This window comes from Palaemon carinicauda, chromosome 35 (assembly GCF_036898095.1).
Source record: "Palaemon carinicauda isolate YSFRI2023 chromosome 35, ASM3689809v2, whole genome shotgun sequence".
Classification (NCBI taxonomy): domain Eukaryota; kingdom Metazoa; phylum Arthropoda; class Malacostraca; order Decapoda; family Palaemonidae; genus Palaemon; species Palaemon carinicauda.
In genome coordinates, this window is record NC_090759.1 from 27,938,434 (window position 1) to 27,962,217 (window position 23,784).

The 23,784-nt window shown below is 36.7% G+C and overlaps 1 protein-coding gene across 1 annotated transcript in view; it reads left to right on the plus strand.

The window, feature by feature from the left end:
• The window catches only part of LOC137627202 (lipase member K-like), a 173,625-nt gene that overhangs the window by 144,159 nt on the left and 5,682 nt on the right, over window positions 1-23,784 (plus strand). The window contains exons 3-6 of the mRNA XM_068358282.1: window positions 8,269-8,396; window positions 10,588-10,748; window positions 11,261-11,375; window positions 15,658-15,901. Coding sequence (XP_068214383.1) covers window positions 8,269-8,396; window positions 10,588-10,748; window positions 11,261-11,375; window positions 15,658-15,901 — 648 coding nt within the window. The remainder of the gene's footprint in view (window positions 1-8,268; window positions 8,397-10,587; window positions 10,749-11,260; window positions 11,376-15,657; window positions 15,902-23,784) is intronic.

The window sequence follows — 23,784 nt, forward strand, 5'->3', positions numbered from 1 at the left end:
ATTCTGCTTTTCCAACTATGGTTGTAGCTTACCAGGTATTAATAATAATTATAATAATAATAATAATAATAATAATAATAATAATAATAATAATAATGAAGATATGCTTGTATGGTATCAACAAAACATGAGTGACTTTTATGTTCTTACCAATATTAAAAATTAATAAAAAATGGACCTTTTCTTATAAGTTTGATAGAAAGTTGCATAAGAAAAATAGAAAAAAGATAACAAGACCTACTCGTTTGACCACTTTTTTATGTTTTTTTTATTTATTTTTTAACCTGCTTTTCGTTTATCGCGTTTCTTTTCTTCCAGTGCTTCTATTGTTATAAAATGAACTGTCTTGCATCATGTCAGATGAATTTGATTGATCGTGTTAGTGTGTTCATATGTTTGTTTACTTGTTTTGGGCAATGATTTAGTTTAATCTACTCATTGGTGATAATTATGATTTTAAAGTAACATTATAAAAATTTTTTATACAATATCAATGATTATAATAAATATTAATTTTAGTTTAAATAATCACATTGATTATTATTCAGGCTATGAAATTGATATCTGGAATTTTCACTATTTGTGAATGAAATTATTTATTGATTTCTTCCGGTAAATTTATAAAATTATTTATTTTCTTGATTGAATACTTGCTTTTGAATCATCATCATCATCATTAGCTGTAACTAGTCCACTGCAGATCAAAAATCTCAGACGTGTCCTACCATTGCCTGGTCCTCATTGGTCCTAGCTTGGGTGGAGAGGGTCTTGGGCACTGATCATATGTATATATGGTTAGTCTCTAGGGCATTGTCCTGCTCGATAGGGCAATGACACTGTCCCTTGCCTCTACCATTCATGAGTGGCCTTTAAACCTTTAAACCTGTCATGGTGCAATAGCATGCCCCCCCCCTCTCCCGCCGAATGACTCCCTTTCCGAATTTCGAATTTTTATATCTTAAAAAAAAAAAGAATACAATCGAATATATAAATCCACTTCCTTTGAAAGAAAACCTTTTTGAATTTTGAACAAACAATTACTTTTGTCGTTTACTGCGCCATCAATCGAGTCTGCAATTTAAACCTTCAACGTGTCTTGAGATTTTATTTAAACATCAGTTTGTTTAAAAATAACTTGCAATATCTCATGTTGCGGCTTCTATAGTTGTTGACACTAGTTATTGGTAGTATTTCTGTGGTTGCAGCTGCTGATAATTCTTTAGTTTCTTTGTTACTGCTGTTATTGTTATATTGTTACTGCTACTATTGCTTTTCCAGTAGACACTGCCATTATTATTATTGTTATTATTATTATTGTTGTTGTTGTTGTTGTTGTTAGCTAAGCTACAACTACAGTTGGAAAAGCAGGATGCTATAAGCCCATGGGCTCCAACAGAGAAAAATAGCCCAGTGCGGAAAGGAAATAAGCCAATAAATAAATCATATGAAAAGTAATAATCAATTGAAATAAAGTATTTTAAGAACAGTAACAACATTAAAACAGATCTTTCCTATATAAACTATAAAAAGAAATTTATGTCAGCCTGTTCAACATAAAAACATTTGCTGCAAGTTTGAAATTATGAAGACCTATCGGACTAAGTCTGGATGTGCTTTTACTAATGCAGTTGTTGTCTCTTTTTAAATAACAAATATTTTTAACGCTGTATATATATCCACTGCTACTATTAAAGATGTTTCAGCCATAGTTTCGCTACTTTGACGTGAAAAGTAGCGGTTCTGCTAGGTCTAGACTCTAGGCTCTAGGCTCAACCGTACTCTGCTCTGCTACAGTCGCTGCCTCCACCTTTGTTCGCTAAGACTCAGCCGTAACGCGCTTAACCTGGTTCAGTAAATTTTGCACACTGTTCATGCTGGTGACCTTTGGTCGAACTGAACTTTGGATATATTTAGAATGCTTACGTCGTCTGAATCACTTGAATGAAAAATTATGAGTGGATTTTGTGTGATGATTTGCATTCGTTATTTTTCATTCGAAAGTTATATTTTTATCATTTGTGCTGCTCAAACGTAGGATAATCAGTCGATTATAAAATTTCTTTACGATAAGTCACAAATATCCAATAATTCAAATGGTTTTTGCTTAATAATTTAACTGCTGTGTAGTTTATTATTATTATTGTTTTGTTTGATTTTTTTTTTTGTCAATACTTTATGAATTAACACCCGGAACATTTTCAAAATATCAAAGAGGCACCTAAAGGTAAAAGATCCTCCCTCCCTTTTATATCTCATCCAAAAGTCAATTTCATTTTGCCAATTAGTATAATCGAACATCGTCTAAAAACTTCGCTCATCGAACGTAACCGAACGTTCTTGAACATCGCATCATTTCCATTACTATTACTTTACTTTACTTTGATAGCTGCTTTTCCGGTCTTATACAGCAGGTGAATCCTACTCTCTACAGGACCTCCGCTGTCATTTTATCTTGTTCGTTCGGGGTATTCAACAATTCATATCACATATTACTCATTTACTGATAAATCGTCACTGTCAAACGACTTCAGTTTCCTCTTGAAAGCCTTAATGTCTTCAAACATTTAATTCGTCGAAGATAATTTATTCAAAGGTATAACGATTTTTATTTATAAAAGCGCAAAACCCAGCTAATCAGAAATTAAAATCAAGTTTGGGGATTGGTGTCGGAGAGTAACGGCAACGTCATCCGAGAAATCCCGCTCCCGATAGTAGCATGAGCATCAGGGCAGCAGTGACTGTCCCCTTTAAACCAGCTCTCCCACTCTCGCCTTCCCCTTTCTAGTCCCGGGAGAGCTTCAACCGTTATATGGATTGATACTACACCGAAAGCAGAATTTAACGCTAGTTGAACATGGAACACGTATGCATGCAGTGTGGTATTTGAAAGTTTATTGGAATTTTTCAGATGAATGGTATTTATCAATAATCTTTGAGGTACAATCTCCAAACGTGATAGATCTCAGAAATTAATAGTTGGCTACTCCGTTAGCATTTTTAATACAGATTGGCAAAAGGATTGTTCAGAATTGAAAAAAAAAAATAACTGGGAAATTTGTTATTTCACCACAATGTGCATACGAAAGCACGAGATTAAATAGCAAATAATAAAAAAAACAACAACGCTTTATCACATTGAGTACGAACAAAAGTTGTTGCTATTTTTTAGTCTATAATACGAATTTATCTTAAATACGTTGTTTTACTTTACGTTCTCGTCCACGTAATGCAATAAATCTTTTATGTATGTTTTAGCAATAAGCCATTGTCATTTGTTTATCAATCTATAAGTTGTTGCAACATTTCTGCCATTGACACCTGAAATAGAAATAAGGTCACGATGCCAATCACTCACCAGTGAGAGAGATGGGATTTGTTCAATGGGACAGACAAAGCGCTTTAGGCAAGTTTTGTTGAAATATAGTTTACCTGTGTTGACGTCAGCTGCGACCACCTTTTTTTCTTTACCTCGTGTTGTGTTGGTATTTTTCTTTCATTTTGTCTTAAAAATCTCAACAAACTTCACTGTTTCACTTGAATGATGAATGGGCTCCCATGCCCCAGTGTCTATCCATTTGGTCAAAATCTCCGAATCTAATCCTCCGTAACTTGAGTAGTGTAACCTACCACCTATAAGCCTACCATGTTTTTATGGCACCAACTTATGAAAGTCAATGCAAATGAAGACTAGGGATCCGTCTCCAATGGACAGTAAAAAAAAGGGTAAAAAGTGTTCATATGTATGAATGGCTCAACAAAAATTTACTGCTCACGATGTACAGACAATGTACAGTATTGATTTAGTGTTGATGGCTCTATTCCAAACCAAATAGCATTATACTGATGACGTTGGTTCATACCTTAACAAAATCTGTTTAGATTTTGGCTGCCTGATAGACCATATGGTGGAACCCTTCTTTAACTGGCAATACAAATGATAGTAGCTAAAGGTTGGGACTATTTTTGTTTCTGATTAAATAGTCTTTCAAGAGGTGTTAGCCAGGAAAATAGACAAAGGTCTTTATACCATATAATGACATGACAAAGATTTTGTGAATGGAAATCCTAAGTATGGCTGTACTGGAGGGTATGAAGCAAAATGTTTCTACCAGTTTAGCCCCTCTAATAAGGTCCTTTCGTTGTTTGTGTTTATATTGTTATATGTAAATTAAATCTACCTATTTTATGATATAAGACTTGTGAAACGGCTTATTTTTTACATATAAAATGATCATGTATAGATAAAACATTGTAATGATTTGTAACTTGAATATGTATTCCAGAACGAAAGTTTCTGGATAATCACTCGTAACTTATTCTGTCTCCAGCCACCAGACATGCGTATTGCATGGTGTAGTTTAGCCTGGGATATTATAAGAGTCTATTAAGAATTTTTCTCAGAAGATGGATCCTATTATAAAGGACAGGCCATGAGTTACAGAGGAGAGACAATTCGTTGTTCTCCAAGTGAACTTTGCTCCTTTGGAGACATTTCTTTGACACCCAGTTGTGCTACTGCTAAATTTCTTCCATTATCTCAACTCTGCTAAATAACAAGGAAACCTTGGAATATTGAATATCATCAGAAGCTGTGTTCTTGTTTATCTCTCTTATATCTGAAACTACTACCTACAAAATCCTTAAAAATTAACTGAGTTTCGTCGTCGTCTGTCTCTCACTTCATAGAGACTTATAAAGCAAAGGCCTACATCATCATACGATTTTGATTTTGTAAATCATTATAAAGTTTGTTAATTGTGAGTATTTTGTGAATCTTATCTTTTATTGTAGATACTTATATTTAATCTCAAATATAGTCATTGTTAATGTTTGCTGGGTAATTTCTTTTGCTGTTACTGTTTCGCTATTTTCTTTGCTAAATCATTTATTAAGGAAATAAGACATTAAAGTAGATCTGACATAATCTACTTTGTGTAATAGCTGACTGTAATAGTATGAACAAATATATGCAAGTAATTAAAATCTAATTAGTGATAATTAGTAATATTTATATATATTATACAATCTTGTTGTACCAACTCCAAAGTGTGTACATGAAACAGCCACAAAGACGATAGTTTATCTCTCGGAGAAATGAATGATTTAATCCCTGCAATTACCTTCACCCTTACTATCCCCTTTCCCAATACCTTCACTCTTTGTTACTATCCCCCATTCCTTCGCGTGTGAAAGGATAGGTGCAATAGGAATTCCCCGTTTTCACTTTCAGTTCGTCACAGAACCAAACGTTCGTTGTTTTGTTGTTTGCTAACACGTGCTGTGATTAGCCTGACTCGTTGTATGCTTTCTGAGAAATACTTTCACTGTTTTGTTCGTTGGTAATCTCTCTCTCTCTCTCTCTCTCTCTCTCTCTCTCTCTCTCTAGTCGACAGAATTTGAATTGAGTTTTTACTTCTACTCTCTCTCTCTCTCTCTCTCTCTCTCTCTCTCTCTCTCTCTCTCTCTCTCTCTCTCTCTCTCTCTCTCTCTCTCTCTCTCTAACGAAGACAACATAATTTAATTTGGAGTTTTACTTTTACACTATCTCTCTCTCTCTCTCTCTCTCTCTCTCTCTCTCTCTCTCTCTCGCGAAGACGACAGAATTTAAATTGGGGTTTTACTTTTACACACACACACACACACTCACACACACACACACTCACTCTCTCTCTCTCTCTCTCTCTCTCTCTCTCTCTCTCTCTCTCTCTCTCTCTCTAACGAAGACGACAGAATTTAAATTGGGGTTTTACTTTTACACACACACACACACTCTCTCTCTCTCTCTCTCTCTCTCTCTCTCTCTCTCTCTCTCTCTCTCTCTCTCTCTCTCTCTAACGAAGACGACAGAATTTAAATTGGGGTTTTACTTTTACACACACTCTCTCTCTCTCTCTCTCTCTCTCTCTCTCTCTCTCTCTCTCTCTCTCTCTCTCTCTCTCTCTCTTGTTGGTGAAACGACTTTCTCCCACGCAAAGATCTCTCCTACCTAGAAAGCACAAAGGATCAATATGTTGAAAATATTCATCAAGGCTGCCCTGTCACTTGATGAAAATGTTAACTTTAAAGTTGTTTGTAGTTTAAAAAAATCTAAATTTACAGTTCGATATGAATTAAAGACTGAATTTTGTTGTATGAAAACTAGACTTTGTGATACGTTGTGTAATAATAGATTAATGAATTTTTACTATCAAATATATGTAATGTATATTTAAAAAAAAAATAATCTATACAAAACTATTTGGTATATACATCGTCAATTTTACTCAATGAAAAATACCTATATATACAAAAGTTTCATCGTCTCTTCAATCAACATTTCTATCCAGATATTGCTATTTTCCCTGTTGGAGCCCCTGGGCTTATAGTATCCTACTTTTCCAACTAGACTTATAGCTTAGCGAGTAATAATAATAATAATAATAATAATAATAATAATAATAATAATAATAATAATAATAATATTAATAATAATAATAAATATTCTGGCGATATGGTAAGCGTATCCTTTCGTATAAAATAATTCAGTTACATGATTTGCTGTTTGTCTTAGATATAGATCCCATGACGTAAATCAGGTATGAGGGAAAAAAATGAAATAATAATACCAATTCCTTAATATCGCAAGAGGGTCTGCCCCTTTCATTTGTTCTTCTGTACTTCTCTTTCTCCCTATTTCCTTAATCTTTCCCATCCCGAGTACCTGCCTTTGAGCTATAAATTGGATTGTATCCAGGGGTACTTTTCCTTTCCCCATATTCCCCACTCCCCTATTATTATTATTATTATTATTATTATTATTATTATTATTATTATTATTATTATTATTATTATTATTATTATTATTATTATGGTATGGCAACTTGGTGCCTTCGATACGTTATGTTGCTCTCAAGATTTTTAGGTAACAAACTATATATAACAGTAATTATCACAAGGAAACAATAGAAGATATCAGTTTTATGTGAAACATTCATACCAAGATAAATGAAACATGGAAGGACTGCCGGAAAATTCAGTTTATAATGGGTAGGCCATATTTTTTAGCACATACAGTATGTATTATCATGTGGCCCTCTCACTTGGATATAGTTAAATGTGGCTTCCAGTTGACGAACAGTTATCCATGTCTGGTTGTTATTATTATTATTATTATTAAATGCTAAGCTACAACCCTAGTTGGAAAAGCAGGATGCTATAAGCCCGGGGGCCCCAGCAGGGAAATTAGCCCAGTGAGGAAAGGAAAAAGGGAAAAATGAAATATTTTAAGAATAGTATCAATATTAAAATAAACATTTCCTATTTAAACTATAAAAACTTCAACAAAACAAGAGGAAGAGAAACTAGATAGGAAAGTGTGAACGAGTGTACCTTCAAGCAAAAGAACTCTAACCTAAAGCAGTGTAAGACCATGGTACAGAGGCTATGGCACCACCCAAGAATAGAGAACAATGGTTTAATTTTGGAGTGTCCTCCTAGAAGAGCTGCTTACCATAACTGAAGAGTCTCTTCTACCCTTACCAAGAGGAAAGTGGCCACTGAATATTTACAGTGCAGTAACCCCTTGGATGAAGAAGAATTGTTTGGTAATCTCAGTGTTGTCAGTTGTATGAGGACAGGAGAATATGTAAAGAATATGCCAGACTATTTGGTGTATGTGGAGGCAAAAGGAAAATGAACCGTAACCAGAGAGAAGGATCCAAAATAGTACTGCCTGGCCAGTCAAAAGACCCCATAACACTCTAGCTGTAGTATCTCAACGGGTAGCTGGTGCCCTGAAATACTATACTGTATATTTACAGCCTAAGCACTGAACCACCATCTCTCTTCTCTCTCACAAGTGTATTAGGTCCTTGTTTCAATAGATTCTATCAAATCTGACGAGTGTTTGAACTCATGCCCACGAATTGGAAGGATCAACGTATAGTGATCAATTTGTCTTTATTATGTTTCTCATTAAATTTTTAATATGTGACTACTTTTTTATCTAGGCTATGCCTTGCAATACAAGTATATTAGTAACTATAGTCAATTTCTTTTAATGAGGCGCATTTGAACCGACTCGCAGCGGTGCTCTTTTAGCTCGGAAAAGTTTCCTGATCGCTGATTGGTTAGAATTATCTTGTCCAACCAATCAGCGATCAGGAAACTTTTCCGTGCTAAAAGGGCACCGCTGCAAGTCGATGCAAATCTTCCTCTCTAAAAATATTGACTATAGTTGTAAGACTAGATGGGTATTTGAGTAATTTACTCTTGAATTTCCTTCCACAGGCAGAACTTGGTCGACTAGCCGGTTACGCAGTGGAGACACACACAGTGATCACAAACGACGGCTATGTCCTCACCATTCACCACATCCCTCCCAATGCCAAGCAAAAATTCAACCACGAGACTGCAAGGTAGGGAAGAAACGCCCTTCTGTACATTTGCTGTTATAGATACCTTGATGAATTTGCTGTAATTTTTGATAAAATACCTTAATTCAATCGTTAGGCAGTCTAAATTTTTTTATTTTGATTTGATCATTTAGTGATGCCCACTTGTAAAACGAAATGGACAAATGTGTGATAAGTACAGAAACTGTCAAAAACAGGTGGTTTTAAGTAACGCTACTGCTTATACTTTGAAATCAACGGCGTTGGTAACACTCAGGACACGTCTTTTTACAGTCAAGGGAACCGATTATTAATCTTAAGAAGACTAGTACCCAGGGAAACAGAGTAACAGTCCCGAAAAAGCAACTGCTAGTGAGGACTTTTATTTGAAATACCACTTATGGAAAGTATAAGATCATAAACAAACACTATGAACAATATTGTCCAGAACAGAAAGAAATTCCTGTCTGTTGTAGACATCCAGTCGCGAGACAACGATATCCATACAATGTTGAATAAAATAAAAGAAGTATATAATGATATCATTTGTAGGATTACAGTTACACACACGAAATTCTTCTAATACGTTTACGTGCTGTACTCCTTCCGCGTAATAAATTTCGTAGTCTACATTTCAATGCACTGGCGTATATCAACAGTAGTCAAGTGATATTTGACAAAGACTTGATTAAAGAATGATTATACTTCAGGTTTTGGATGTTTTTTGTATTTTTACCTTCGCCAACTACGTTGCGAAGGTTATGTTTTGATAGGTGTGTATTTTTTTATTCGTTTGTATGTCTCTGTGAAATTTGGTGGGATGATTGACTATGATCCAAGGACAATTTGATTAGACTTTGAGTGTTTGGGTCAAAAGTCAAAGAAATGTCACGAAAAGGTAAAAAACGTTTCTAGCCATATCGTGGTCAATTTTTATCCGATTTGCATGAAACTAGTGCTAAAATGTGCATAATCTAATTGCCTATCTTGCGATATACAACATGATATAGGCGAAGGTATGCACTCTACCGAGTGCCCGTTCTAGTTATGTCTGTATTTCCTTTATTCATTTTAAACTTAGTAAGCTTCCGTGAACTTCTGTAGAAGAAAGGCAATTTTATAATATAACCCTGTTGCTGCTAGTAGAACCCATAAAGTGGACGTTAATTTATATTTAAATGATAGAAGTTTATTTTACTGGGGGAATATTCTCAGAGTTATCTGATTTTACGTGGTCATGAATATATTTTAAAATTATTTACTAGTCTTTTCCCTAAGGAAATCCACTATATTTAGAAATTGCCTTTTTGCTGTAAATTTACAAATGTATTTTCATGGAAAAAAATTATGCAACTTACCGCTAATGATGTAAAGTTTGCCAATGACATTTGCTATCACAGGTATGTCGATAATTATAATAGGTACTCTTATGCTTTACCCCTAGTGTAATCAATATTATTATTATTATTATTATTATTATTATTATTATTATTATTACTAGCCAAGCTACAACCCTAGTTGGAAAAGCAAGATGCAATAACCCCAAGGGCTCCAATAGGGAAAAATAGCCCAGAGAGGAAAGGAAATAAGGAGATAGATAAATGATGGGAACAAATTAACAATAAATCATTCTAAAAACAGTAACAACGTCAAAATAGATATGTCATATACAAACTATTAACAACGTCAAAAACAGATATGTCAAATATAAACTATAAAAACTCATGTCAAATATTTCCCTCTGAAGATATGTATTATAGATTGCAAGATCAGTATCATTAAATCTGTTGTGTCAAATGAGTAGATAAAACCTGTCTCATCCATTTGAAGGCCATTTGCTAATAATTATTAGTAGATAAATCAATTTTATCGAAATCACAGTTTTGTCCTTAGTGAGAGGGCTCCAGTCTTGTGTCGTTTTCTTCAAAACAGCCAATTTAGATTTTTTTTTCTTATCCAGAATGAATTACAAGTAAGCTTGGGATTCAATTACAGTTATACTCGTATCAAAATACTCAAGTTTGTATACTTGGGAAAAATGCAAATTGCTTAAAATTTTTTGATACTTTGTAATACTTTTCATATATATTAACATAACTTTGGTAAAGGAAAGAAATATAACTTATTCCATTTCACGAGATCTTGTGATATTTAAGGACTTAATAACTGTTTATGGTAGTTCATTGAAATAAACGTTTTACATGTTTATTCACAGATTAAACTCAACGATGTCCAATAACGTAAGATCTGAGAGCAGCCTTTTAGACGAATCCTATCTCTCGAGTAAACCCAACCCGGCGAAAGTGGTGTTCTTGCAACACGGGTTGATGGGGTCTTCCGACAACTGGAACACCAATACAAAGGAGGATTGTTTAGGTGAGGATATAACTACTAGAGAGAAAATTGACTGGGAAAACAAATTATTGAAGCCTTTAAAATTCTAATCATGAATTCTAATAACTGTAGGTAAAATAAGAATGGGTTATTTGATATTTTCCCCAAGTCCTTAAAATTCTTCCCACCATCTTGGTAAGTTAAGCCTGCCTTGTACCGGGGCATTTTGAGAAATGTAGGATTATTTTTAATTTTGGTGCCATTTTTTTCTTTTAAATGTGTTTCGTATGACATTATAGACGAATTGAATATACCCAATAATTTCTTTTCATCTTCATCCTCTTGAGATATTTGAAATGAATCCTCACACATTAATTATAGTAATATAAAAGTTCGTGAGCATATTGTCCCTAATTTCAGTGAAAAAAAATGGCGTAACCATGTAAAAATGTTTTTACTTATAACCATCATCGCTACTGGACATAGCAATATATATATCCTGACTTGTCTAGGATGTTTATCAACACAAATTGATTTTGGAATCTTTTCTACAGCCTATTTACTATCAGACGATGGATATGACGTTTGGATGGGAAATATCCGTGGAAACATATATTCAAGAAAGCATAAAAACCTTACGCTCGAGGATCCTTTGTTTTGGAAATTTAGGTGAGTTTATTGAATAATCCATTTCAGAAAGGTTCTTGGTTCCACCGTAAGCTTGAATTATTGTATTTATGTAGTAATTAATGTGTGATTATAAAAAGCAATTAGGTATACTTTTTAAAATTTGAATGTGGGAGGAATGAAGGCTAGTGTTGTCCTGATTTAAGAATATTAGAGAAGTTATTTGCGTAGAATCCAATAAATATTGCACAATTTTACCAAACTCAAATGTACTCTAAAGGAACTTGGGCATGGGTAGTTTACCATGTATACGACTAGAAAATCACGTCTTTTGTGTTATATTTTTAACCCAAAAAAAATTGGTAAAAATTTTTTTACAACAAATCCAGCCGTTTGTAGTCCACTGCAGGACAGAGACCTCAGACATGTCCTTTTTCATTTTTGGGTTTTGGCCATTTAATCACCATTCCGGATTGGTGATGGTGGGAGACTTAAGCACTTAATTAAAAAAAATCATAGATAATTTCTGAACAGATTAATACTAAGATTGACATAGGTCATCGTAAAATATCACTCAAGAGGACCTACTCATAAATGAACAAGACTGAGATAACGCAATCATAAACAGAATTGTTTACAATTGTCGCTTTTTTTCTTTTTAAATGATTGCCATTTATCTCTCATTTCAAAACTGATTAAATATGTGTAAATGGAAAAGATCAAGTAGAATAAGAAATGATTTATTATTACAGGCCAGATTCAGTTATAATGTACATAGCTATCGACAAGATAAACTGATAGATCAGACGCCAAGGAGTAAGTGAAGCTCTAGTGACTATTCCATTTCTTGTTTTGCTGCCAAGAGCTTGACAAAAAGAAGATAATTGTATTTTTTTTATCTAGGGAGTAAGTAATATAGAAAATGAATATCGCAAATTGGGAACATTTGACAAGAAATGGAAAGAATTAGAATAAAAAAGAACTCGGGTGGTGTTTATGTAGAGGCCAACATCGTCACCTGAAATTCTGAAAACAAAACATGATTTAGGCTCGGTGACCACTTCAATTATCAACACTTTCTAGCATGGTCCTGGTTTTGAAGGGTATTTTGTCCTTGATGCCGCTGGTTTAAGTTACTCCGTGATTTGCTATGTTGTGTGAACTAATTTTGCATGAATTTTAGTGCTGTTGTTTGGGTTTGTTTTATAGTAATGTCACTCAAAGTCTTAGATAGAGCGTTTCTATTTCTACTCTAAGTTACCGGTAACTTCGATTCCTCAACTCTCAAGTGTAAGCAGACTTTGCTTTGGGGTCCAGTGAACATGTGTATCATATTGAGGTGTGTACTAGGGAAGAGTTTTTATTCCCCCATGACATTTTCTACTTGAAAGGAAATTTCACATGAAAAAATTGACTTAGGAAATGTTACAATGCTTAGCTATATCATTAACACTACCCTAAAACGCCTTGGTAATTTGGTTGTAGTAAGCAAAATTAGAGGCCATCCTTGGTATATTAAGGGATGTGGGCCACCTTGTGGCTATAGTTTAACGAGATGGACTGGTTAGGTATGGAAAAGATACAAGTCTGGCATTTGTTAAGTAGTAGGCTATTGTAAGGGTGAAATGGGTAGGGTAACCAAACAGAACGAGATATTTTCACTAGGTGTATATTTGTTAGACTGGTAGGTTCAGGTGAGGTTGAGATATTGCCTTTGGAATTTGGCTTCTGCTACTAGTGTGATTTTTTAATTTTTTGGGGTATTATTGTACTGTATTACAGGGCAATGTAACCTAGGAAAAAACTACTTTTTTCTATAGAAAAAATTCCGCTCTTTTCGAAAGTGACACTCGTTCCTGTCGCAAATGAATAGTTTCAGAAATATATATATCTATATCCTACGATAATGGGGGAACCCCATGTGGGGAATTGGGGTGTTGCGTGGTATGAGATGAAAACTAACAAATTACTGAAGATAACACCAGAAACCAACAAAATAATAAGAAAACTATCAGAAAAACAATTTTTCATGCAATAATAAGAGGGTGAAACGACACCCATGGCCTAACTGTTGCAGTTATTGCTTATTTTTTCTGAGACCCATATTCTATGAAATGCAAACCTCTATTTTTAACATGGTCTCATTTTAAAAATTGAAGTAACATGAACATCAGCTAACCTTACCTTCCCCACCTAATCTAACCTAGGCACCACATCCTGTGATCCCCCTTACACAGCCATATCCTTAGCTTAGGCTGAGACTTAGTCAGCAATGACTTACCGTTATATTCAGAGGTTGAGTAATCTGAATTAGGGTTAAAAACAAGGTTGGCGAGTTAGATTCAAAATAGCACCCGTCTTCAAAACTGGCCCTCTAATTGCTCACAGAGAAAATGCCCTGGACACACTTCTTAGTTTCCTCTTTCTAGCCTTAATGTGGCACTGCCAGTAATTTGAAATGCAGTTATGCACAGCTTGGAACACTTTATTTCTGATGGAAGATCAAACTTTCTGTTGCTAGTTAATAATAGTCAGAAGGCATCGTCTGGAGTAAGTTCACATCTTTATTGTTCTGGTAGGTATGCCTCCAAGAATTTTTTATTTGAAAATCAACCTATGAACTCCAATTTTTTTCATGGATTTGATGTACACCCAATCAGAATGATTGGCCAGTTTGAAGTAAAATTGTGAAAACAGGAGAGAAAAGCATTATTACAAGGCATACTTGCTTAAACGAGTCATTAGAGCATGCCAAAATATGTATGTACGCATGATGTGTGATTTAAGAATAAATGTTTGTTTCATATGCAAGCGATGATACACTCTCTATATCAATTCTATTCCCTGGAAGTACTTGGTTGTGGAGTCGCTTTTTAGAGTTCTAGCTAAACTTGATGAAGTGTGCAAATTGTTTTGGATGAAGCTGAACTTTAATAAGAATTGAATTATGATTGCAAATGCTGTAAGTCAGACATTGGTTATTCAACATATAGCTTTTTTCATTGAATATACTGTATCTCCTTAAGTGTATATGACTCGTTTAAAATTCTGTGTTATTCTTTATTAAAAATTTACTTTTGTGAAACACTACGTATGTTTTTTTTTTTCGGTTTCACACAAAATTAGCATATCGAGATTTTTTTAAGGTTTCTGCTGTTCAATTTATTCTGAGGAAGTATTTAATTTCTTTAATTGTTTTGAATATTGTTCTCTTATAGGATCATCAGCTGCCGATGCGCATCTTCATTTGTTGGACAATAGCTTGGTTGCATCATTGTTTCTCTATGATATGGTTATAAATGTCTGGCATTGGCATTCAGTTAGTTCTTGTCGCTTAAGAATTTTCCTAATTCCGAGGCGTTCAGTTAGTTCTTGTCGCTTAAGAATTTTCCTAATTCCGAAGTGTTCAGTTAGTTCTTATCGCTTAAGATTTTTCCTAATTCCGAGGTGTTTAGTTAGTTCTTGTCGCTTAAGATTTTTCCTAATTCCGAGGCGTTCAGTTAGTTCTTGTCGCTTAAGATTTTTCCTAATTCTGAGGCGTTCAGTTAGTTCTTGTCGTTCAAGATTTTTCCTAATTCTGACCCTCCTTTGCATTCAGATCTAAATGTTTTTTTATTTTTTTCCCCTTGCTAGTTTATGCTTGTTGTTTGTAGAGTGATCTTAAGCTTAAGGGGCCATGTAGTGTCAGTAGCTGGAGGAGTTCTTGCAAAGAGGAGCTTTTTGCCAAAGCATGTCATCACAAGGTACCCCAAGAGGCAAGATTGTTCAGGAGTTTCGGCCATTAAAGAAAAAAAAAGAGAGAGAGAGAGTGTGTGGACCCTGGTGACTATAGATGGATTTTGGACATGTGGCTAGTTGATTTCTGGGTAGTTGCACCATTTTTCTTGTGACAAAAGATGCCGGTCATTTTCAGAGAGTTGATTTCGTTAGGTTAGTTTTACTGATGGCTACATAAATTAAAGTATGTTCCTTGTGTAAGCTTTTTCTTTCTTGAATTGGGCTGGTTTACTTTTAAAAGTCCTGTATTCTGTTGCTTGATATTGAAAATATTAGCCCTGCTTTAATGTCCCAGTAAGAGACTGGTAATATTATTTTTTGTTTTTATCATCATTTAAACACAGGTCATTGATTCTGAATTAGTGTTTATGGTTACCGGTAAATTTACTTCAATATTTCTAGGCCTTTAATTTCAGTAACTTGAGAGTTTTGCAGTAGTAACTAAATATATGAAAGAACATTATGGTAAGCTTCATTCTCTTTTTTTGCAGTAGTAACTAAATATATGAAAGAATATTATGGTAAGCTTCATTCTCTTTTTTTGCAGTTTTGACGAAATGGCAAAATATGACTTGCCTGCCATGCTTGACTATGTCCTTGAAAAAACTGGCGTGGAGAAGCTACATTATGTTGGTCATTCAATGGGCACAACGGTATTCTTTGCTCTTATGAGCTCACAACCTGAATACCAGCAAAGAATTGCATCAATGGTTGCCCTAGCCCCAGTCGCAACGGTTACTAGCATCAGTTCACCTATCAAATATTTAGCACCCGTGGTAAATGATTTACAAGTAAGTTTCATGTAAAATGCCATTTCTGTACAGTATATCAGTTACTTAGCAAGGGATTGTGTATGTTAAGCACTATGAAGAATAACATCAATAAGGTTTTTATTCAATTATTGAAATTTTTTACAGATATCTATCAGAAATATATTAAAGAAGGTAATTAAAACAGGGAGAAAATTGAGTCTGAAAAGACAACTATGAAAATAAATAAAAAATAAATAGAACAATAAAGTGTTATAAATTGAATAGCACTTAACAATTCTCTATATAAAGTAAGCAAATATGAAAGGGTCTAAATATATAAAAAATTCCACTATGCAAATGTGATGACCAGGTAATGACCTCTACTGAACGCATTTTCAGTATCCTACTGTATACAACCGCAACACTTTTCAGGATCTACATCAATACGTTGTTAGGGTAAGAGAATAAAAGGTCAAAGTCAAGGCAATGGTGGGTACAAGGAATTTTTTTTTAGGAGAAAAGGAAATAAAATTACTTATATCCATCATTCTGTCATTTATTCCTATGTGGATGCAAACTTCTGAGTCATTTATATGGGTTATTTGAGTCTCATTTTCTACGACCAGACAATCAAAGAAAAATTGTTTGCTTACATCATGCTACAGTTGCTAAGCAACCACAGCGCATGCAGTGCAAGATGTCCACTCACAACGCTCTTCATTCTCCGCACTCCTGGTCGTGAAGTTGAGAGGATGTTTTCTCACTTCCTCTCTTATGATCTAGACCTTTGCATTCACCTTGCTTACCCTTATAGTGCTCAGTGCTTGTGACTTGTGATTTTTGTTATTCGTGGTCATTTGCATTACTATTCATTATCTGTGAGTTCTGAGTGCATGTTTTATGGCTAGAGAGCCTCTTAGTTTGTGGTCTTGCCCTGGCCGTGGCGGTTGTCCTTGTGGCACCCTCATGAGCTGGGTAGATATAGATCTGCATCTTGTCTAGGCGAGAGATGTTCAATGGAATCACTATGTCACTACTGTAAGAATTTTCTGTCGTCCCAGTGGTAAAGATATTTTTCTCATTGTAGGAAACTGAGATAGCTCTACTTCCTCATCCTCTCTCAACAGTGGTTGAAAATGAATGTTCATCTCTGCAACGAAGGTATTTCCCTGATACTCTTGAGTCGAGAGGCCACTTAGACTCTGGCTACGAAGGGTGACGCCCATCGTAATTTTGATAGTGTTGACTATGTACAGCAGGAGCTTGAGTCGGTACTTGGAGAGGTTACCTTGCCTGCAGCTGCTATGTCCCAAATCAGTACCCTCAGTGCCTGATTGTCATGGTTTGGACAGATCCCCCATTAGTATTCTGGGTGGTGAACGGTATGTTAATGATGTTTCAGAGAAGATCTTTCCGGTCTTGGAAGCATGTCCAATTCTAGTGTTGAAAGCATATTAACGTTCCTGTTTGCAGAACCCTAGAGTTGAGACTGTGCCCACACCCCCAAAGCTTCCCAAAGCCAAGGTATTCTTTTTTTTGTCCTATTCTTCCAGGCCTATTAGAGCTGAGCTAAGAAATCTAGTAAAACGGCAGGAGTCAGTTTCATGGTTCAGACAAGCCTGATGTTCAGCATGATAAGTTGAACCTGCCACTCTTGCTATGGGTGATGACGTCACTTCGCGGTGCCTACCCTGCGCGTGATAAAACCCTCAGGTGTTGGACAAGCCAGCAATTCAAAGTGAGTGGTCATGTCCACTTGCCACATTTCAACGCGTGAGGATTTTCTTCCCCAAAGCAGCTATGTTAACGCATGCCCTGGGCATCACGCCCCTTTCCAAGCTTACTTACAAATAGCACTTCCTTCCTACTGGATGTGTAATAGTAATACCCCTGGAAGTTGATAAACAGCAAGCCGGTTCTCTTGATAACAAAGCCAGGAGTGGTGCAAATAGTGGATCTATGCCTGTAAATTAGAAGCTTAATGTTCACGATTCTTCAAATGCTGTGTGTTCTTTCGAGCGACCCTTTTCCTCATGTTCTGGGAGTGGAAAAAAAGGGCAGGAAGAGTTGCACCCCAGTCTGACGTATAAGGTGTCAACATTGTTAACTGTCGAAGACGATGCCTATGTAAACGTCGTAGAGGGCAACCTATGGAGAGTACTGTCTCCCCTAGTAGGGCGAATCCAGAAAAGGGGATCTATGGCTCTGCCTCGCACTGTCTAGGGGCGAATGTTGCAGTTCTCTCTCCACCTACTATTCTCGGCGCAACATGAGTGCGGTAAAAGAAAGGAATGTCACGCAATTGCAAAGTCCTAAGCACAGTCTTGAAGTGGAACCCTATAAACAAATTAAGGATATGTAAACTTCTGTTTTTTTCAGGTTCTGAAATGGCAAAGTTAAGGTAGTGGCTATGTCTGTGATCCAAGCCTGTTCCTGGCTTGGCCATTGGTCTAGAGCAATATCCCGCTATGTAGTCACAGAAGACCTTAAAGAGGAAAGCACTCTTATTCAGTTTGAGGAAATGTCACTCTGGGACCAAGGCCCGAGAATTCTAACTATTTCCCTTGGAGGGAACTATTCTAAAAAGATGCGATGCAATCTTGTCCAGATGCTGTAGGCAGTGATGTCACGCAATTGCAAAGTCCTAAGCACAGTCTTGAAGTGGAACCCTATAAACAAATTAAGGATATGTAAACTTCTGTTTTTTTCAGGTTCTGAAATGGCAAAGTTAAGGTAGTAGCTATGTCCGTGATCCAAGCCTGTTCCTGGCTTGGCCATTGGTCTAGAGCAATATCCCGCTATGTAGTCACAGAAGACCTTAAAGAGGAAAGCACTCTTATTCAGTTTGAGGAAATGTCACTCTGGGACCAAGGCCCGAGAATTCCTATTACATCAAACTATTTCCCTTTGAGGGAACTATTCTAAAAAGATGCGATGCAATCTTGTCCAGATGCTGTAGGCAGCTACCCCTAGGGATGTGTAAAGCCTGAGAAGCTCATTTGGCGAGTTCTTATTCTCCAGCAGAAGTGGCTATGAACATAGAAAAGATTGTCAATTTGGAACAAACTTCCTCAAGGAGAAGAGCAGTGGCTCAAAGGATGCCCGTCTCGGCAACAAGGGACCTCGCCTAGAAAACAGGTTTCTCAGCAGAAACGATGACTGTCTCCAGTAGATCCTCAATATCCCGGAGAACAGGTCAACAGGACCACCGTTCAATGGAGAAAATATCCTGGAGGGCAAGGGTATTGGTTACAATGGCTCCTGCTAAGAAGGGCACATTCCCCAGCTTGCCACCAGCAAGGGTATGCATAAAAGCTACTGATGCAGGGGCAATATTTTGGGACAATCCCTGAACAGTACAAGTACCTTGTTCAGAATAATGACCCCCTCTGTTTGCATAGATTCCATCTCCTCTAACTAGTACAGTACTCCGATGCTTTGTCTCTTTAGTTCAAGGCTAAGTTAAGGACCTTCCCTTACCAACAGAAGAATTCTAATGTTGAATTAAGGGGTAGCGAAAGGAGCCTTGTACAATCTACCAGGTGTCCTCAACAATCTCTTCTTAGTAGAAAAGGTGTCGGTAGGCTAGAGTTCTCTTAGACTTATCCCATTTATTTTGATTGGTCCTGCAACAAAATTAAATGGATGCTCAGACCATCATTGCTCCAAGCTATCAGTATGGCGCCAACTTTCTAGCACATGTTCATTCTATCTCAAGGAAGTGTATAAAGTTTTCCCTTTTGAGACGAAGAATGTCAACACAGAACGGGTGCCCTTATATTGACAGGCCCTTGATAGGCAGTAGTTTGGCCGGGGCACCAGCCACACAGTGAGGTACCACTGCTAGAGATTTTGGGTCCTTTGACTGGCCAAACAGTACTACATTAGATCCCTCTCTTTGGTTACAGCTCATTTTTTCTTTGCCTACACACACACACACACACACACACACACACACACACACACACACACACACACACACACACACACACACACACACACACTGTGTAGTCTGGCCTATTCTTTCCACATTCTCCTCTGTCCTCATACACCTGACAACACTGAGATTACCAAATGATTCTTCTTCGCTCAAGGGGTTAACTGCTGTACTGTAATTCAGTGGCTACTTTTCTCTTGGTAAGGGTAGAAGAGAGACTTAGCTATGGTAAGCAGCACTTGTAGGAGTACACTACAAAATGGAACCATTGTTTCTAATCTCGGTTTGTGCCATAGTCTCTGTGCCATGGTCTTCCATTTTCTTGGCTTAGAGTTTTCATGCTTGAGGGCACAGTTTATATATGCAAGATCTAATTTAATGGTGCTACTCTACTTAGAATATTTTAATTGTTCATTACCTCTTTTATTTATTTCCTTTTTATTCTTCACTTGGCTATTTTTCCCTGTCGAGCCCTTAGGCTTATAGCATCTTGCTTTTCCAACTATGGTTGTTACTAGGCTTTTGATAATGATAATAATAAGCCCATGCCAGGGGCATCAGGCTTTTGAGATACCAAACCTACCAACTTCAAATAAAGTCCCGGGATCTCCTGGAGAGAGAGAGAGAGAGAGAGAGAGAGAGAGACCTATTGCTATAAAGCTTTGCAAGGGGCCGAGATCCTCTTTAGTCTGAAATAAGTATAAGTCCAGCACAGTCATCAAACTTTAGGGTACCTGGCCGTGGACAGAGACCCAGCTCAAGCCAGAATGCTTTTATCAATCCACATGATCCTGTAATTCAGGAGAATAACTGCAAGCCTCTGAAAGAAGAGTTGCTTCTTGTGCACTCTTGGTGAAATTGCTAAGTAACTTCTTCCTTTCGGGGAAACTCTCCCTCTTTGGGAGGTTGCATCATTACCAGGGACAGCAATGGGTGCAGAATGGCCTTTGCGCCTCCAGCTGCCAGTGAAACAAAGAATTTTTCGTATCCTTTGCTCTCGAGTTTGAACAGAACCCAGATTCTGGGGAAATATCAGAGGGCTCTCGAACTTGGGGAAATTGCTCCCCCAGTTCGAATCTAAATTTCTCTCTTTTACCTTTTTCTTTTTCTCAATACTACTTCGACCTTATCCTAATTTCACAAACTTTCTTTAGTCTTGCTTTCCAAACTCTATGAGAAAAATTTCCCTCATTATATGTGTGTATATATTATGTACATATATATTTATTTATTTATTTATTTATTTATTTATTTTTTTTTTTTTTCTTTTCTCCTATGGCTTGGATGTTTTTACATCCATTGTAGCCCCGGCGGGGATGTTCATACATCCTTTATTGCTGCCTGCTTTGATGAGTGGGAGGAGGTATCGCGGTTGGGAGGTGTTTGCATTCAAAGCTATATATGAGAGTATTGGATGATTTCAGCCATCCCGAAGATGGTTTGGACCTTTTTGGCGGAACTATTCTCAAGTGTTGGGTCTTCGGAATCCAGGGGGATCCAATGCTTGGGGTAGGACTCTCGGCTTTTGGCCGGAAGCCCGTCATTATAGATATGGGGAGGATGATTCCATAATTTCTTGGTCTCAGTCCTAACAGGCGGGTTCAGCTTACACCTGTGCCTCTATATCTGTTTTGATGCTATCCTTCGGGTAGGGTATGGAGTGGACCATCTGGGAAGTATACTCTCATTGTGCCGATAGTAGAGAGTGCAAATTTCCTTTCCGACGCGTGATGGCCTAACATTCTCGAGCAGGTACATCAAACTAACTCTTTTCCCTCTCTTTACTATAATGGATTCTTTAAGGAACGAACCCCCATCCCCTGGATACGCTGACTCTCCCCCGGCACTGTTGACGACCTCTGCTAATGTGATAAGGGATAGCTCTGTTGATGACCTCGGAACGGGAAAGGACCATTCTACTGATATTTCTAAATCGAGTAATTTGGGTAACACGAGGAAACTTCGAATCCTCCATGTTACACAAATTTCAATAGAAACAAATTATGATGATCTATGTAAAGCATTTGAATGCTATGGATGCATAAAAGAAATAAGGATGAAACTTGAAGCTGAAACTTGGGATTCATGGATATCTTATAGTAGTTATGACGAAGCATTTAGTGCAATAAGTAATTTGAATAATATTAAAATTAATGACTTGAATGTCGCGGCTGCTCTCTGCGATAAGGTACCAAAAGATTTAGATGTGTACAGGCCTGCCGATTGGTTGGAAAAAGGCGCAGATTTAGTCATGCCCTCCCAGAGAAATCCAAAACCACCGATGTGGCTTATAGCTGAATCAAAGGGGGTTACAGGGAATTATTTTAAAATATGCAAATTGATTCAGAAAAAAGTAGGAACTATTGCACCAGGCGATATATCTCGTTTCGGAAAAAATAGTTTCCTTATCCATGCCAAATCCAGTACACAGTCGGTAATATTGTCCAATATGAAAATAAATAATGATGACATTAAGTTAGATGTCAAACCCCACCTAAATTTTAGCTACGGAAGGGGCGTAGTTTTTAACAGAGACCTATATGATTTTACAGAGGAGGAGATACTGGCCATGTGTCCATTAAATGTTTGGAAAGTTCATAAAGTCCCAGGTACATCAATGATAATCCTTACGTTCCAGGATGCTGATGTACCTTTTCATATTATTATCGAGAACGAAAGGATTAAAGTAAGACCCTTCAAGCAGAAGCCATTGCAATGCTTTAATTGTTTTAAATTTGGGCACCCGTCCAAAGTTTGCAAAAATGAGAAGATGTGTAGTATTTGCTCCAAATCTTACCATGGAGAGTGTGCACTTGGAGCCAGGTGTTTAAATTGCAGCTCGAATCACAAATCCACAGACAAGATTTGCGAGCTGTATAAGTTGGAGGAAGCTGCCCTCAACAAATCAAACTTAGAACACATAAGTGTGACCCATGCCAAAAGACTATTAAATAAATCAAATACATATGCTAAGGCATTAAAATCAAACCAACCTAGCACTGCCAATAGCTCAAAAAAAAGTATACTATCTGACAAAATGTCAAATAACGAGGTAACCTTATCACCTCCTGAGGCTTTACCACGGTTTATTAACACTAGGTCATTGCCCATTGCGGTACAGCCTTCAGCCGCCATTACAAAAAGTAATACAAACCTCTCTCAGGCCATGTCCTTGCCTGATCTGATGGAGGTTCCACTTAAGACTAACTTACCTGATGCACCTGTTGTGGGAAAGGTGCAAAAACCTCGAATCCCACCATCTATTAATCGCAAAAGAGAGAGACCTCCATCTCTCTCTCCACCCTCCATTAGAAACGTTAAGGTTATGACATCAAATAAATTTGATGTTTTGTCTGTTGATGTTTCTAATGAACCAGAAGATGGACTGAATAAATCAGAAATTCAAGTTGAGGTCCACCATCCACCTCAACAAATAGATAAAAAGAATACAAAGAAAATCACCAACGTTAAACCCAACATAACAAGACCACCTCTGAAGAAACCTACTGGTAATAATGTTACATTAAAAACTTCTAATGGGAAGACCTCATCCAAGATGTCTTCCAGAAATAATCCATAGTTTTCTCCTCCATTTTGCAATGGAACTGTCAGGGTTTGAGGGCGAAATATGAAGAACTTAAGCTCCTAATTCATGAGCATTCCCCCATAATTGTATGTCTACAGGAAAGTATGCTTGATTCTAACACTCCTAGTCCTCGAGAGTATGTTAGCTATAGAACACCATATAATCAACAAGCAGGGAGCCATGGTGGAAGTCTCATGTACATTCGTCGAGATGTTCCCCAAATACCCATGTCTATACGTACAACCCTGCAGGCAGTTGTACAAATTGATATAGGGAGAAAATATACAATATGCTCTCTGTACTTACCTCCAAATGATAATATTTTATATGATGATTTAGCAGAGGTCATTCAACAACTCCCTCAACCTTTTCTCTTACTGGGAGATATGAATGGTAGAC